Source organism: Osmerus eperlanus, chromosome 21, assembly GCF_963692335.1.
Source record: "Osmerus eperlanus chromosome 21, fOsmEpe2.1, whole genome shotgun sequence".
Lineage (NCBI taxonomy): Eukaryota > Metazoa > Chordata > Actinopteri > Osmeriformes > Osmeridae > Osmerus > Osmerus eperlanus.
The window spans coordinates 11,234,861-11,247,487 of record NC_085038.1 but is presented as its reverse complement, the minus strand read 5'-3'; the positions used below and the strand labels follow the sequence as shown (position 1 = coordinate 11,247,487).

The 12,627-nt window shown below is 49.0% G+C and overlaps 1 protein-coding gene across 2 annotated transcripts; it reads left to right on the top strand.

Moving 5' to 3' along the window:
* The first annotated feature begins 707 nt into the window (after window positions 1-707).
* ppef1 (protein phosphatase, EF-hand calcium binding domain 1) lies at window positions 708-9,872 on the top strand. Of its 2 annotated transcripts, none has more exons than XM_062446854.1 (19): window positions 708-992; window positions 1,792-1,958; window positions 2,698-2,727; window positions 3,001-3,128; window positions 3,824-3,884; window positions 4,400-4,569; window positions 4,643-4,757; window positions 4,867-4,913; window positions 4,995-5,161; window positions 5,352-5,388; window positions 5,727-5,876; window positions 5,995-6,167; window positions 6,535-6,757; window positions 7,383-7,568; window positions 7,739-7,881; window positions 8,026-8,132; window positions 8,280-8,443; window positions 8,879-8,963; window positions 9,334-9,872. In XM_062446854.1, the coding sequence occupies exons 2-19, from the start codon at window positions 1,907-1,909 to the stop codon at window positions 9,504-9,506; spliced, it is 2,211 nt and encodes a 736-aa protein (XP_062302838.1). In that variant the 5' UTR covers window positions 708-992; window positions 1,792-1,906; the 3' UTR covers window positions 9,507-9,872. The 2 variants fall into 2 exon arrangements, with proteins under 2 accessions (XP_062302838.1, XP_062302837.1); XM_062446853.1 differs by having other exon boundaries at window positions 2,695-2,727.
* Window positions 9,873-12,627: the final 2,755 nt, after the last annotated feature.

Genomic DNA, 12,627 nt, shown 5'->3' with positions numbered 1-12,627 from the left:
TATTATGGCAAAGGTGTTTGCAACGTAGGCTAAGACAAATGTTTGCTTTTGAGACGTGTTTGTGATATTTTGAATGCAGTGCTTCATTTATTGCATATTCATATAGTATAGCTCATTATTACTTGCTTATGATCACTATTATTAGTGTTTGAGACAGTGCACGCAGTTTTATTAAAGTCAGCTTTGATACACAGTCATTGTCATCATGAGCAAAAGGAAGGGTGGGGGGGACATTCCTCATTTTTGGGGGCAGCCTCAGAAAATTAAAAAGGTTGAGCAGTGAGAAAATGAGTGCCAGTCAAATGATAGAAATTTGCAGTAGTACATTTATGACCATTTGCCATCCCTCTCCCAACTCTCCTTAATCTTTCTGTCTGTCTGTTTTTCTGTAGATAATTCAGAGGCAGCTGAAATCCCGTTGTTTACACTATAAACTAAATAAACAATGCATCATTCTTTATCTGGTCTTTATTTATACTGTATACAAGCATATTCTGATTATAAGCAGGCTGTATTGTTCTGCAAAGGTAGGAGTATACCTACTCCCAAGCTGACGGTGGCTTTAATCATGCTTGAGCAGGCGTTTTTCGCTAAATGGTGATGGAAGCCTATTGTCAGCAGGTGGAACAACGGCAGGGCCTGAATGACGCTTCTCATTACCGTGCACCTGTGGTTTTTCTGAATGCTGGAGGACAGGGAGAGAAAATGGGCTGGGCTGCTTTACGCACTCTTCAGATTCAATTAATCTCTCTCTCTCTCTTTCTCCCTGTCTCTCTCGTCATCTGTTTTGTTTGTATTCGTGTTCCGTGCCTTCAATGAGAAGACACCCACTCTTCGCTAGTGCTCGCAGTTAAGAGTGAGGATGCTGATGCGGTAGTATCCCTCGAAGACAGCGGAGCCAGAGGATAGGTTGTGCGCATGCAGCTGCCGGGAAGCAGTGGCTGTCAGATCAACCGGTGTTTCTCTGATCCCTGGACTCTATGGACGTGGACGTACGTGTTTTAATATAAAAGCATCTGATCTTGGATTCAATATTAAGGTTAATCAATGCAGCCTATATTAATAGTATTTAAGTGTGGTTTACTTTCTGTCAATACAGCAGCATCTAATTTCGTTGACATTTAATAACTTTAGACCTTACTTTGGTTGAAAATCAATGCATGCATACATTTTGTTTATGCTGGCGCTAATGTCTGTATATTATTTAGCTGTAATCTCATTAGTACTAGCCTACTTGAGTTTCACCATCAGCTAGGTCCATAGACACCCAGTGTCAAGCTGTCATCAAACATGACGTGTCTCCATGGCAACTCACCCCATAATAGCCTAAAACTCAAGGGGCTATGTTAATGTCATGGTAACATCAGCACTCCACATGCAGTGACCTGATGAAGCTTACTGCAGAGTTCAAGTCTACTACACTCGAATATAAAGCATGTTATACAGAACCATTTGTAGCAATAAAATGGGAAAATCCTTATGTTCCTGATAGACAGCTAAAGCATATCAAATGTTGTTTGGTTAAGTGGTTCTTTCAAACCTTACAAACCTGAAGATGGACTTTTTTTGGAGGGGTACTTCTGTTTGCAAAATGTTTCTAATGTGGGCCTTGAATTAATGTTGCGGACCATACAACCTTAAAAACCTGTCTACACCATGTAGATGAAGGCCTGATTTTGCACAGAAAAGTTTGTACGTTTGTGCATTTGTTTGATCTTTCTGCTTTGGGTTGGGTGGGATAACCCTGGAGTGTTTTACAAAGTATTAAGTTATTTGAAATTCCTCCACCAGACCTGCATAATTATCAACATGGCGGCTGACCAGTGCCTTTCAGAGAAAGATGCCTCTCTGACCCCAAACCATAATCTGCTGACCCTATGTGACCTCTGACCTGGGTGTGGCCACAATGGGCTGTGGCACTTCCATCTCAACAGAGAGCCAGAAGAAGCCAGGGCCAGGTGAGGGGATGACACTCGGATTGGAGACTTAAATCTGGGAAACACAGTGTCCCAATACATTTACATTACATTTACATTTAGTAGACGCTCTTATCCAGAGCGACTTACAGTAAGTACAGGGACATTCCCCCTGAGGCAAGTAGGGTGAAGTGCCTTGCGCAAGGACACAACATCATTTTTCACGGCCGGGAATCGAACCAGCAACCTTCTGATTACTAGCCCAATTCCCTAACCGCTCAGCCACCTGACCCCCATGATACTGTTAGTTCCTGATCCGCAGGTGCACTTAATATGCACTTTTTCATGTTCAATATCGCTTTGGCCTCCAGCTGCTGCTAAAGGAACACATGAATGTAAATGTATTCATTTAGCAGCTTGATTAGCTCTGATAGTAGCTCTGATTCAGCTCGGATTCGAATGCACTTCAACCGACATGCAGTATTATTTGATTCAATGTAAATTAGCTACACGTTTCTTCAACCATTATTGTCCATCCAGGAACAAGTCTTGTGTCTTTTTATTCCATAATATTTAATATTTGCAGGATGTTTAGCAGGGGTACTTTTTCCCTGTCTTTTAATTCTGTCATCTCAGGTTCCTGCCAAATATCTGCTAGGGAGTTTTTTTAATGTTCTTTCTCTTCTCCTCCCCTGTGTCTTGTTAAGTTTCCCTCACTCTCTCCACCTAAGTTCATTTAATTTAATTACTCCTTCCCTCCTCCTTCCTTATCTCCCAGCAGGAATTGCCAAGAGCCCCAGCCCTGCACTAAGTAAGAGACTTCCTCTCAACAACATCGCTCTGTTCCAATTGGTCAACGTTCCCATCACTCACCCCCGTCTATATGTCCCATTGGTCAGTGTTCTCCATCTGGTACCCCTGACCTTCTGTGCCATTGGTCAGCGTCCCCATCTTTCCCCTGATTGCTGATTGGTCAATCAGGAAGTGTCATGCGAACCCAGTGCAGAAAGAACAGCAGAACACTGACAGTGTGGTCTGGCTGGTCTGGAGTCCCATCATGCCCCTGTCTCTCCTGTTCTCTTAGCCATGAAGGCAGCCATCTTGATCCAGCGCTGGTACCGACGTTACATTGCTCGTCTGGAGATGAGGCGGCGCTACACCTGGAACATCTTCCAGTCCATAGAGTACGCAGGAGAGCAGGACCAGCTACAGGTAGACCTGTCTCACCTCTGTAACCAGCTACAGGTAGACCTGTCTCATCTCTCTAACTAGCTACAGGTATACCTGTCTCACCTCTCTAACCAGCTACAGTCAGACCTGTCTCACAACTCTAACCAGCTACAGGTAGACCTGTCTCACAACTCTAACCAGCCACAGGTAGACCTGTCTCACAACTCTAACCAGCTACAGGTAGACCTGTCTCACCTCTCTAACCAGCTACAGGTAGACCTGTCTCACAACTCTAACCAGCCACAGGTAGACCTGTCTCATCTCTCTAACTAGCTACAGGTATACCTGTCTCACCTCTCTAACCAGCTACAGTCAGACCTGTCTCACAACTCTAACCAGCTACAGGTAGACCTGTCTCACAACTCTAACCAGCCACAGGTAGACCTGTCTCACAACTCTAACCAGCTACAGGTAGACCTGTCTCACAACTCTAACCAGCCACAGGTAGACCTGTCTCACCTCTCTAACCAGCTACAGGTAGACCTGTCTCACAACTCTAACCAGCCACAGGTAGACCTGTCTAACAACTTTAACCAGCTACAGGTAGAACTAGACCTCACATTCATAAACAGCTACAGAACCAAGCAAGACTCAGCCCTAATCCTGGAGACCAACCACAAGTCATACCAGTCCAAATGAATCAATGTCTTTGTTTGTTTCTCACCTCTTCCTTTCAGCTCTCCAGCTTCTTCAGCTTCATGCTGGACAACTTCACCCAGCTGAACGCCAACGGTCCAGGTACAGAAGGATGACCTCTCCTCCTCCTCCGCCCCCTCCTCAACCCTCCTCCTCTTTTACCCTCGTCTTTCCATACCCTCCTATCGCATCTCCTTCCTCCTCTTCATAACATCCCCTCTCGTTCTCCTCTTCCTCCTGCTACTCCTGTGCCTCTTTTCAGCCCCTTTCCTTCCCATCCGCCTCACTACTAGATGTTAGCTACATCCCACCCCTGCATTGATCCACAGAGGCCGTGTGGCGATGCTGTGTTGCTTAGCAACTAGTCCGACAGAGGAATCCCGCTGGTGAGCGGCCGGTCTGACGGACGCAGCTGTGGGTCCCCTGCTCTGCTCCGAAGGGATGCTACATCATGCTTCTAATATAGACCAAACTGCCGACTAAGCATGAAAAACGCCATCACCCACTGTGTGTGTGTGGGGCGAGGGCGACTTTGGTGTGCATACGTGTGTGTGTCTGCGTGTCATTGTCTACTTTGCTTGTGTTTTGTGTGCATGCACATGCGTGTTGGGTTCCAGACCTGATCTCCCACCTGCTGGGTCCCGTGGCGGACCCATGGTACCAGAGAGAGCGGCAGATCAGCTACGAGCAGATGACTGTTCCGGAATCCTACATCGGGCCCCACCTCTCCTTCCCCCTCAGGGTGGAACACACCAACGCTCTGCTCAGCGCCTTCAATGACCAGCAGGTACTGTCCTACAACCTTGACCCTGGGTCCTAGCTCCTACCCGCTTTCTGACATTTCTCTCCTCTCCACTCAGATCCTCCATGCCAGGTATTTTCTACAGCTACTTCATGAAACCAGGAAGTTCCTGAAGCAGATGCCCAACATCATCCACCTGTCTACCTCCTATACCCGGGAGATAACCATCTGTGGTAACTCACACATGCGCCCACGCACACAAACACATAATTGACGGTTCACATTCCTGCTCCTTTTTTGTGAGAATCCAGGCTGATGTTTGTTGTCGTCTGTTGTCCTCAGGGGATCTTCATGGGAGACTAGACGACCTACTGCTCATCTTCTACAAGGTAAACACAGCGGCTCCAGAACGACAAGGTTTATCAACGACGGAATTCTTGGCGTCATCCTAACAAACGGCAATGTTCCAGAACGGCCTGCCCTCGTCCGAGACGCCGTACGTGTTCAACGGAGACTTTGTGGATCGAGGGAAGAAGAGCGTGGAGGTGCTGGTCCTCCTGTTCTCCTACATGCTCCTCTACCCCGACCACATGCACCTGAACCGGGGCAACCACGAGGACCACATCATGAACCTGCGGTCAGTGGGGGGAGCGAACCCGGGTCGCTTCTTTTCCTCAGGGATCTGCCGTTAGACCCAACACATGAGTGCATCCGTTCACATCCTGATTGGCCTGTGTAATCTGTCGTGTGACCTACGTGTGACCGCCGCGTGATCTTTGTGTAATCTCTTTGTGATCTTTGTGTGTGATATGTGTGATCTCTTCCAGATATGGGTTCACTAAGGAGGTCATGCAGAAATACAAGGTACTAGTAAACTGATCATTATGAATTCTCGGTCTCTACCCCATTACAGATCCATTTAAATCAGTTCATTGAACTGTTGATTATATCCGTGCATTATCATTATACATGAAATCAAATTTTGATGTATATAACTGTATATACTGTATATGTATAGAACTATGTTGTTATAGTTGTTATAGTTTAATTTCGTGTTTGAATATTTCCATTGTAGTGTTATCCTCCTCTAGTGGTGGTAAGTTGTTACTACAGGATCTTATTCGGAACAGCACAGAGTTTAATGTGTGTGTATCTGTGTGTGTGTGTGTGTGTCTATTGGTGTGTGTGTGTGTGCCATGCAGAGCCACGGCTCAGAGATCCTGCAGCTGCTCCAGGATATCTTTAGCCTGCTGCCCATCGCCACGGTGATAGACAACAAGGTTCTGATCGTGCACGGTGGGATATCGGACACGACTGACCTGGACTTCCTCAGAACCATTGAGAGACACAAGGTCGGACGGACGGATGGAGGGACAGACATACGGACAGATGAATAGACGATTGGTGGACGAGTGGCATCGTCTATGTCCAATCATCTTCTCTCGTCTTCTCTTGTTTCCTCTCCCCCAGGTCAAATCAGCGCTCAGGTTTCCCAGACGTAGTCTGGACCAACTGGACGTGAGCCGGGGAAGCAGACGGGCCAGCAGGCAGGCAGGCCTGCAGGCAGGCAGGCAGGCAGGCCTGCAGGCAGGCAGCCCGCGGTCACACAGTCGCCGGGGCCACAGCAGGAGCCCTTCCCAAGGGTCAGAGAGCCAATCAGAGAAGGACAAACACACAGACACACGTTTTGACTCTGCTATTGACCCCTACTCATTTCCCTTTCTTCTTTTCTTCTCTCTTCTCTTTTCTCGCCCTCCCTCCAATCTCTCTCCCTCCCCTCTCTCTCCACCCCCTCTCCCTCCCGTCTCTCTCCTTCCCCTCCCTCTCCTCTCTCTCCACCCCCTCTCCCTCCCCTCTCTCTCCTTCCCCTCCCTCTCCCCTCTCTCTCCTTCCCCTCCCTCTCCTCTCTCTCCGCCCGCTCTCTCTTTTCTCCGCGTGCTCCTCCTTCTTTCCCTCCTCTCTCGCTCTCGCTCTCTCTCGTTTCCCCTCACCCCCTTACTGTCTCCACAGCAAGAGACGCTGTCGCCTGACCCGACAAGGAAGTGCCTCCTCGTCCTCCTCCTCTTCCTCGTCCTCCCTCTGCGCTCCGCTGAGCCCTGACCGGCCCTTGCCCCGCCCCAGCCCCTCTCACGGGATGCCCAGCCCCTCCGGGTCACTCCAGGTGCCCTTCCTGGACTCCCTCGTCGCCCTCACCCCTCCAGAGCCCCCCCGGGAGGAGCTGGAGTGGAAGCAGGTAGGAGGAGGGCGGCACCAGAGTAGCACGGCACCACACTTCCCCCAATCCGCCGGAAGTGCCTCCGCCAGTTTGATTAAACTCTCCTTTCCTCTATCATGGTTCAGTTTTTATGCAGACTTAAAGGATACAATAGTAAGATCATTCCAAGTGTATTCATGCATGGAGAGGTTTCACAGCAATGGTGTGATCGGTTGTCTGTCCAATGACAGATCCTACCCAAGCTTATAGGAAAGACAAAGAACCTCACATAAACGACTTAACAAGGAGGTCAGTTTTCATTACAAATATGCTGATTAATACCTACCAACAGGTTCCAATTAATCTCCATCAAGGCTGCATTCCTGCAGGGAAGTGAGTTCAGAAGTCTCAAACCCTGAACCTAACAAAGCCGATAAGGCCAATACATTCACATGCACGTAGTCTTGAAGTTACCTTCCCCTCCCCCCCCTCCCCTCTTCTCCTCCTCTCCCCTCCCCTCCTCCCCCTCCCCTCCTCTCTCCCCCTCTCCTCTCCTCCCCTCTTCTCCTCCTCCCCCCTCCTCTCCCCTCCCCCCCTCCTCTCCCCTCTCCTCCCCTCTCCCCCTTCCCCCCCTCCCCTCCTCTCTCCTCCCTCTCCTCTCCAGGTGGTGGACGTGCTGTGGAGTGACCCCAAGCCCCAGGAGGGGTGCAGTCCCAACACCTTCAGGGGAGGCGGCTGCTACTTTGGACCAGACGTGACCCAGCGCCTGCTGGACAGACACGGCCTGACTCTGCTCATACGCTCCCACGAGTGTAAGCAGGAGGGCTACGAACTGTGTCACCACGGACAGGTACACACACACACACACACAGACTGGCAGAAGCACACAAATACATGTACGCAACATTGATGTGTACACAGGCACACACCCACACGCTACTCCCATCCAACGAGCCGAGCGCGTGTGTCCATCCATGTGTACGTGTGTGTGGCTGGCCGTGTTTGGTGTGTGTGTGTCAGGTGATCACCATCTTCTCAGCGTCTAACTACTATGAGGAGGGCAGTAACCGTGGTGCCTACATTAAGCTGGGCTCAGAGCTGGTGCCGCGCTTCTACCAGTACCAGGTCAGCCGATCCACCCGGAAACTCACGCTCACACAGAGGTCAGTGTGTGTGTGTGTGTGTATGTAGTGAGTCTGAGGGGAGGGGTCTGTGTGTATAAACTGTAGAAAGTTTGTAAAAGATTAATTTAAGTGCGTGTGTGGGGTTAAGCTCTGAAGGCTAAGTGTGTGTGTGTGTGTGTGCAGGGTGAGTGTAGCAGAAGGGTCAGCTCTGAAGGCTCTGCAGGAGAAGCTGTTTACTCATCGGTCAGAGCTCATGGCTGGGTTTCAGCAGTATGACCCGAACAACACTGGTAAGAGCTCTTTCTTTCTCTATCTTTTCTCTCTCTTTGTCTTTCTCTCTTCTCTCTATCGATCTTTTCTATGTCTATCTTCTCTCTCACTGTTCTTGATATCTTGTCAAACAACAGTTGTGTGTCTGTGTGTGTGTTTTCCTCCAGGCTGCATCTCCATCAGCGAGTGGGCCCAGGTGGTGGAGGCTGTCCTGAGGCTGGGCCTCCCCTGGAGGACCCTGCGCCCACGCCTCGCCCACCTGGCACCAGATGGCAGCGTGGAGTACCAGTCCTGCTTCCAGGACATGGACCTGGGCCAGCCACTACCCAGGGTCAGAACACAGAATGGAGAAACTAGGATATACTAGAACGTAGAATGTACTAGAATGTAGGACATGTACTAGATTGGGGTCTCCAATCCTGTTCCTGGAGAGCTAACCTGCATGTTGGTGTTTGCTTGAGGCACACTTCTTGGACCTGATTCAACACTAGTTATCTGATAAACCATCTGATTATTAGACTCAGGTGTGCTAGATTAGTATAGGAGCGAAAATCTACAGGCAGGTGGCTCTCCAGGAACAGGGTTGGAGACCCCTGTACAAGAATATATACTGAATATATGTACCAGAAGATGTGCGTATTTAAATATATTACATTGAATATGCTAGGATGAGGTACGTATATTTGGACACAAGCTCTATGGCTATCGGTGTTTGAATTCCACCCTGGTCCTTTCCTAACCTGAGCTGTGGTCTCCATCGCCCTAGGTGACCCCCGGCCTGGCAGAGACCCTGTACAGATACAGGACCGACTTGGAGATCATCTTCAACATCATAGACAAGGATCAGTCAGGTGTGTCACACCAGGAAAAGCATGATGGACAAGAGCCACCCCACTTTGAGAAATTGTTCTGGACTAACCTGCTTTGAGAAATTGTTCTGGACTAACCTGCTTTGAGAAATTGTTCTATCTACTAGCCCGCTCTAAGAAATCCTAACCCTTCTCATCCTGCCCACTTTCCTCTCCTTTGAGCTCCTGTCCAATCCTCTCTCCTCCTCTCTCCTCCTCTCTCCTCTTCTCCTCTAATCTCCCCCTCTCTTCTCCTCTCTCCTCCTCTCTCCTCTCCTCTCCTCTCCTCCTCTCTTCTCCTCTCTTCTCCTCTTCTCTTCTCCTCTCCTCTCCTCCTCTCTTCTCTTCTCTCCTCTCCTCTCCTCCTCTGCAGGTCTAATCTCCATCGAGGAGTTCCGTCAAACCTGGCGCCTGTTCAGCGCCCACCTGGGCGTTGCCGTGGACAACACGGCCATCGATGAGCTGGCGAGGAGCATCGACTTCAACAAAGATGGCAGCATTGACTTCAACGAGTTCCTAGAGGCTTTCAGGGTGGTGCACAAGTAGCCGAGCTGAGAGGGATGGAGGGATGGAGCTCCACGGATCCACCTGTGAGGTCCTGACTGGACAAGACTGTTGCCTCAGGGACACACACACATTCTCTGTAAACCCTCATGTAAACACCAACAGGATGTCTCATAAACCGGAGGGTGTCTGGAAAGATATTCTGGAGAGTTCTGTACCTTTCGGGAGCATTTGGGGAAACCTGAGGATTCCGGCGTATTCTACAGCCACGTGCTGGGGGTGCCTAGGTCGTTAGCAGTTTGCCTCTTTATTGTTTTCATACCTGTGTGCATGTCTGCGTGTGTGCATGCACACTCGCCCATGCTCATCAGCTGGTCTGTATCTCATTGTACTGCAGTATAACATCAATGAAATGCCTTTTCAACTTTGTATGTGTGTGTGTGTGTGTGTGTAAAGAGTGTCTGCGCGTGCAAGCCTGTGCGTGCATGTGTGTGTGTGTCCTAACCACTGTTATTAGGGAGTGTGAAACATCATAAAACCGGTCTTCTGACAACCAAACCAAATGTCAGGGTCTGGATTCAAGAAACACACACACACACACTTGACCAGGTACCAGGCAGGCACATAAAGTAGACTGGAAGGAAGGAGCAGATTTATTTGAGCAGATTTGCTTGAGTCTGTTAAAGCTATAACTGCCTCCTAAGTCTTTTCTGTGCCCATCTTGTGCTGCGGTACATGGGGGACTGTGTGTGTGTGTGTTTCAGTGACGTAAACGCCTCCTCTAGCCCTTCCCTACCTTCACTCCTTCTGTCCTCCTTTACTCCAACCCTCCTCCTTCCTCCTCTCCAACTCCTCCTTCACGCCTCCTTCACTTCTTCGACACCCCTGCCCCCACTCCTCCCACACTCCTCCTCCAGCAGTCTCCTCCCATCTGCCCCTCCCACAGACCCTCCCAAATAGCGTCTTCTGCCGGCAGGGGTAACGCTAGCTCCGTTCTGTCTCATCCAGCCTTCTCAGGCTCATCCAGCCTTCTCTCGCTCCGCTCCTCCTCTCCTATGCTCTCCTTCGGCATGGACCTCTTCTCCTCCACGGGGTCTCCTTTGGGTCTCCTGTCTCTGGTGACTCTCTTGTGGACTTTCACTCCAGGTATGTTCTGTGTGCAGACACTCAGTCATGCAGACGTGTGTGCATTTTGTCTCGTGGTGGTCAGAGAAAGTAACATTTGAGTGGTTTGTTTTGATGTTTACATGTCTCGACTTATGTATGTCTGTTTGTGGGCCTATTTATGTGTGTTTGTGTGTGTGTGTGTCTCCAGGCTGTGGTCAGGACTGTGGAGGCCTCAGACACCTAGAAAATGGACGGACGTTCTTCCGGTATGGAGGTCTGTATGTGACGTATCGCTGCGATCGGGGCTTTAAGCTCCATGGTTACCACACCAACAGCTGTGTGTCTGGACACTGGAGCAGGGAGCCCCCTGTGTGTGTCGGTGAGTTCTCTGTGTGTGTGTGTGTGTGTGTGTGTGTGTGTGTGTGTGTGTGTGTGTGTGTGTGTGTGTGGGAGTGTGTCTGTCTGGGATTTGTGTCTGTCACAATAGATACACTGAACATATACTGTGTGTGGTAGTTGAAGTTATGCTGTCCCCCCAACCCTCACAGCCTCAGGTTGCCCCCACCCTGGCCCTCTCCTTCACGGGGTCTTCAGTGTCATTGAGAGAGGATCCTGGGTCATCTTTAGCTGTAACCTTGGTTACCGTCTCCACGGTCCCTCCCTGCTGTACTGTAAGGGGAGGAGCTGGAATCAAAGCAACCCCGTCTGCAAAGGTACAAACATCTTCTTTCCCTTCTGTGTGTATGTGTTTTGTGTACGTTTGTGTGTGTGTGTGTATATGTGTATCCCTCATTGCAAAATGATATCCTAGAATCTATGCCTCTTGTTTACACAACAGTCACCTATCTTCTGTCTTTAAAAGAAAGGATTTACAGTTTTACATTTGTTATTTTTTTTATTTCTTTGTATTTTTGTTGTTCGTTTCCTAGAGTTTGACATGATGACCACCTGGAAGCAGTCACCTGACCACAGTCCCCAGTCTGGATCCAGGATGGCTTCCAGGATGGCCCCTGGTCTCCTTGCTCCAGCTGCCCTGAAGGATCACCTGCGAACCCAGCATGACATCACCAACCCAGCCCCCAAGGAGGCTGTCCTTAACTCCCCCCAGCTGGGTCACAACCTGCCCAAACACTTCCAGAACAAACTCCAGTGAGGTTTTCACAGAATAAAAATAAAAGTGATTTACTGTATGTTTTTTCTTTTTATTAATATGTATTTCTAAAGTAATTATGTATAGATTCTAAATCCTGTAATCCCTCTCACTTTCAGATTTAATAAGGGGTTTGGACCCAAAGTCCATCTGAAGGACATGTCTGGAGCCCTCTACAAGGCCTTAGGTGAGGAGAAGATTCGAACCCAAGACCTCTCGTCCAGTCAGAAGGAGCTGGGATCTGAGCTCAGCAGAAATAATGGGGACAGAGGGTCCAGCAAGAAGGTCTGGAATGGAACCAATGTTCTTCTGAGTGGAATGGAATACGACGAGAATCAAAAGGAGACATTGTCCTTCTCATTACCACCACCATCGTCATCACCAGCCTTACACTCTTTATCCCTACCATCACCAGCATCACCACCATCATCATCATCATCATCATCACCACCAACATCATCACCAACATCATCATCACCATCATCATTATCACCATCGTCACCAACATCATCATCACCACCATCATCATCATCATCATCACCATCATCATCATCACCACCAACATCATCACCACCATCATCACCATCATCATCACCACCATCATCATCATCACCAGCATCATCATCATCATCATCATCACCAGCATCATCATCATCATCATCATCATCATCACCAGCATCATCATCATCATCATCACCAGCATCATCATCACCATCATCACCATCATCTTCACCATCATCATCACCACCACCATCATCACCAGCATCATCATCACCAGCATCATTATCACCATCACCACCACCATCATCATCCTCATCACCAGCATCATCGCCACCATCATCACCATCATCACCATCATCATCCTCATCATCACCACCATCACACTCTTTAGCACTACTGTCATCA

Excerpts from the sequence above, each read along its gene's own strand:
- ppef1 (XM_062446853.1), top strand. The coding sequence starts at position 1,907 with ATGGGCTGTGGCACTTCCATCTCAACAGAGAGCCAGAAGAAGCCAGGG. Across the intron at positions 3,885-4,399 it reads GCTGAACGCCAACGGTCCAG|ACCTGATCTCCCACCTGCTG; the intron begins GTACAGAAGGAT and ends GTTGGGTTCCAG. Across the intron at positions 8,444-8,878 it reads TGGGCCAGCCACTACCCAGG|GTGACCCCCGGCCTGGCAGA; the intron begins GTCAGAACACAG and ends CCATCGCCCTAG.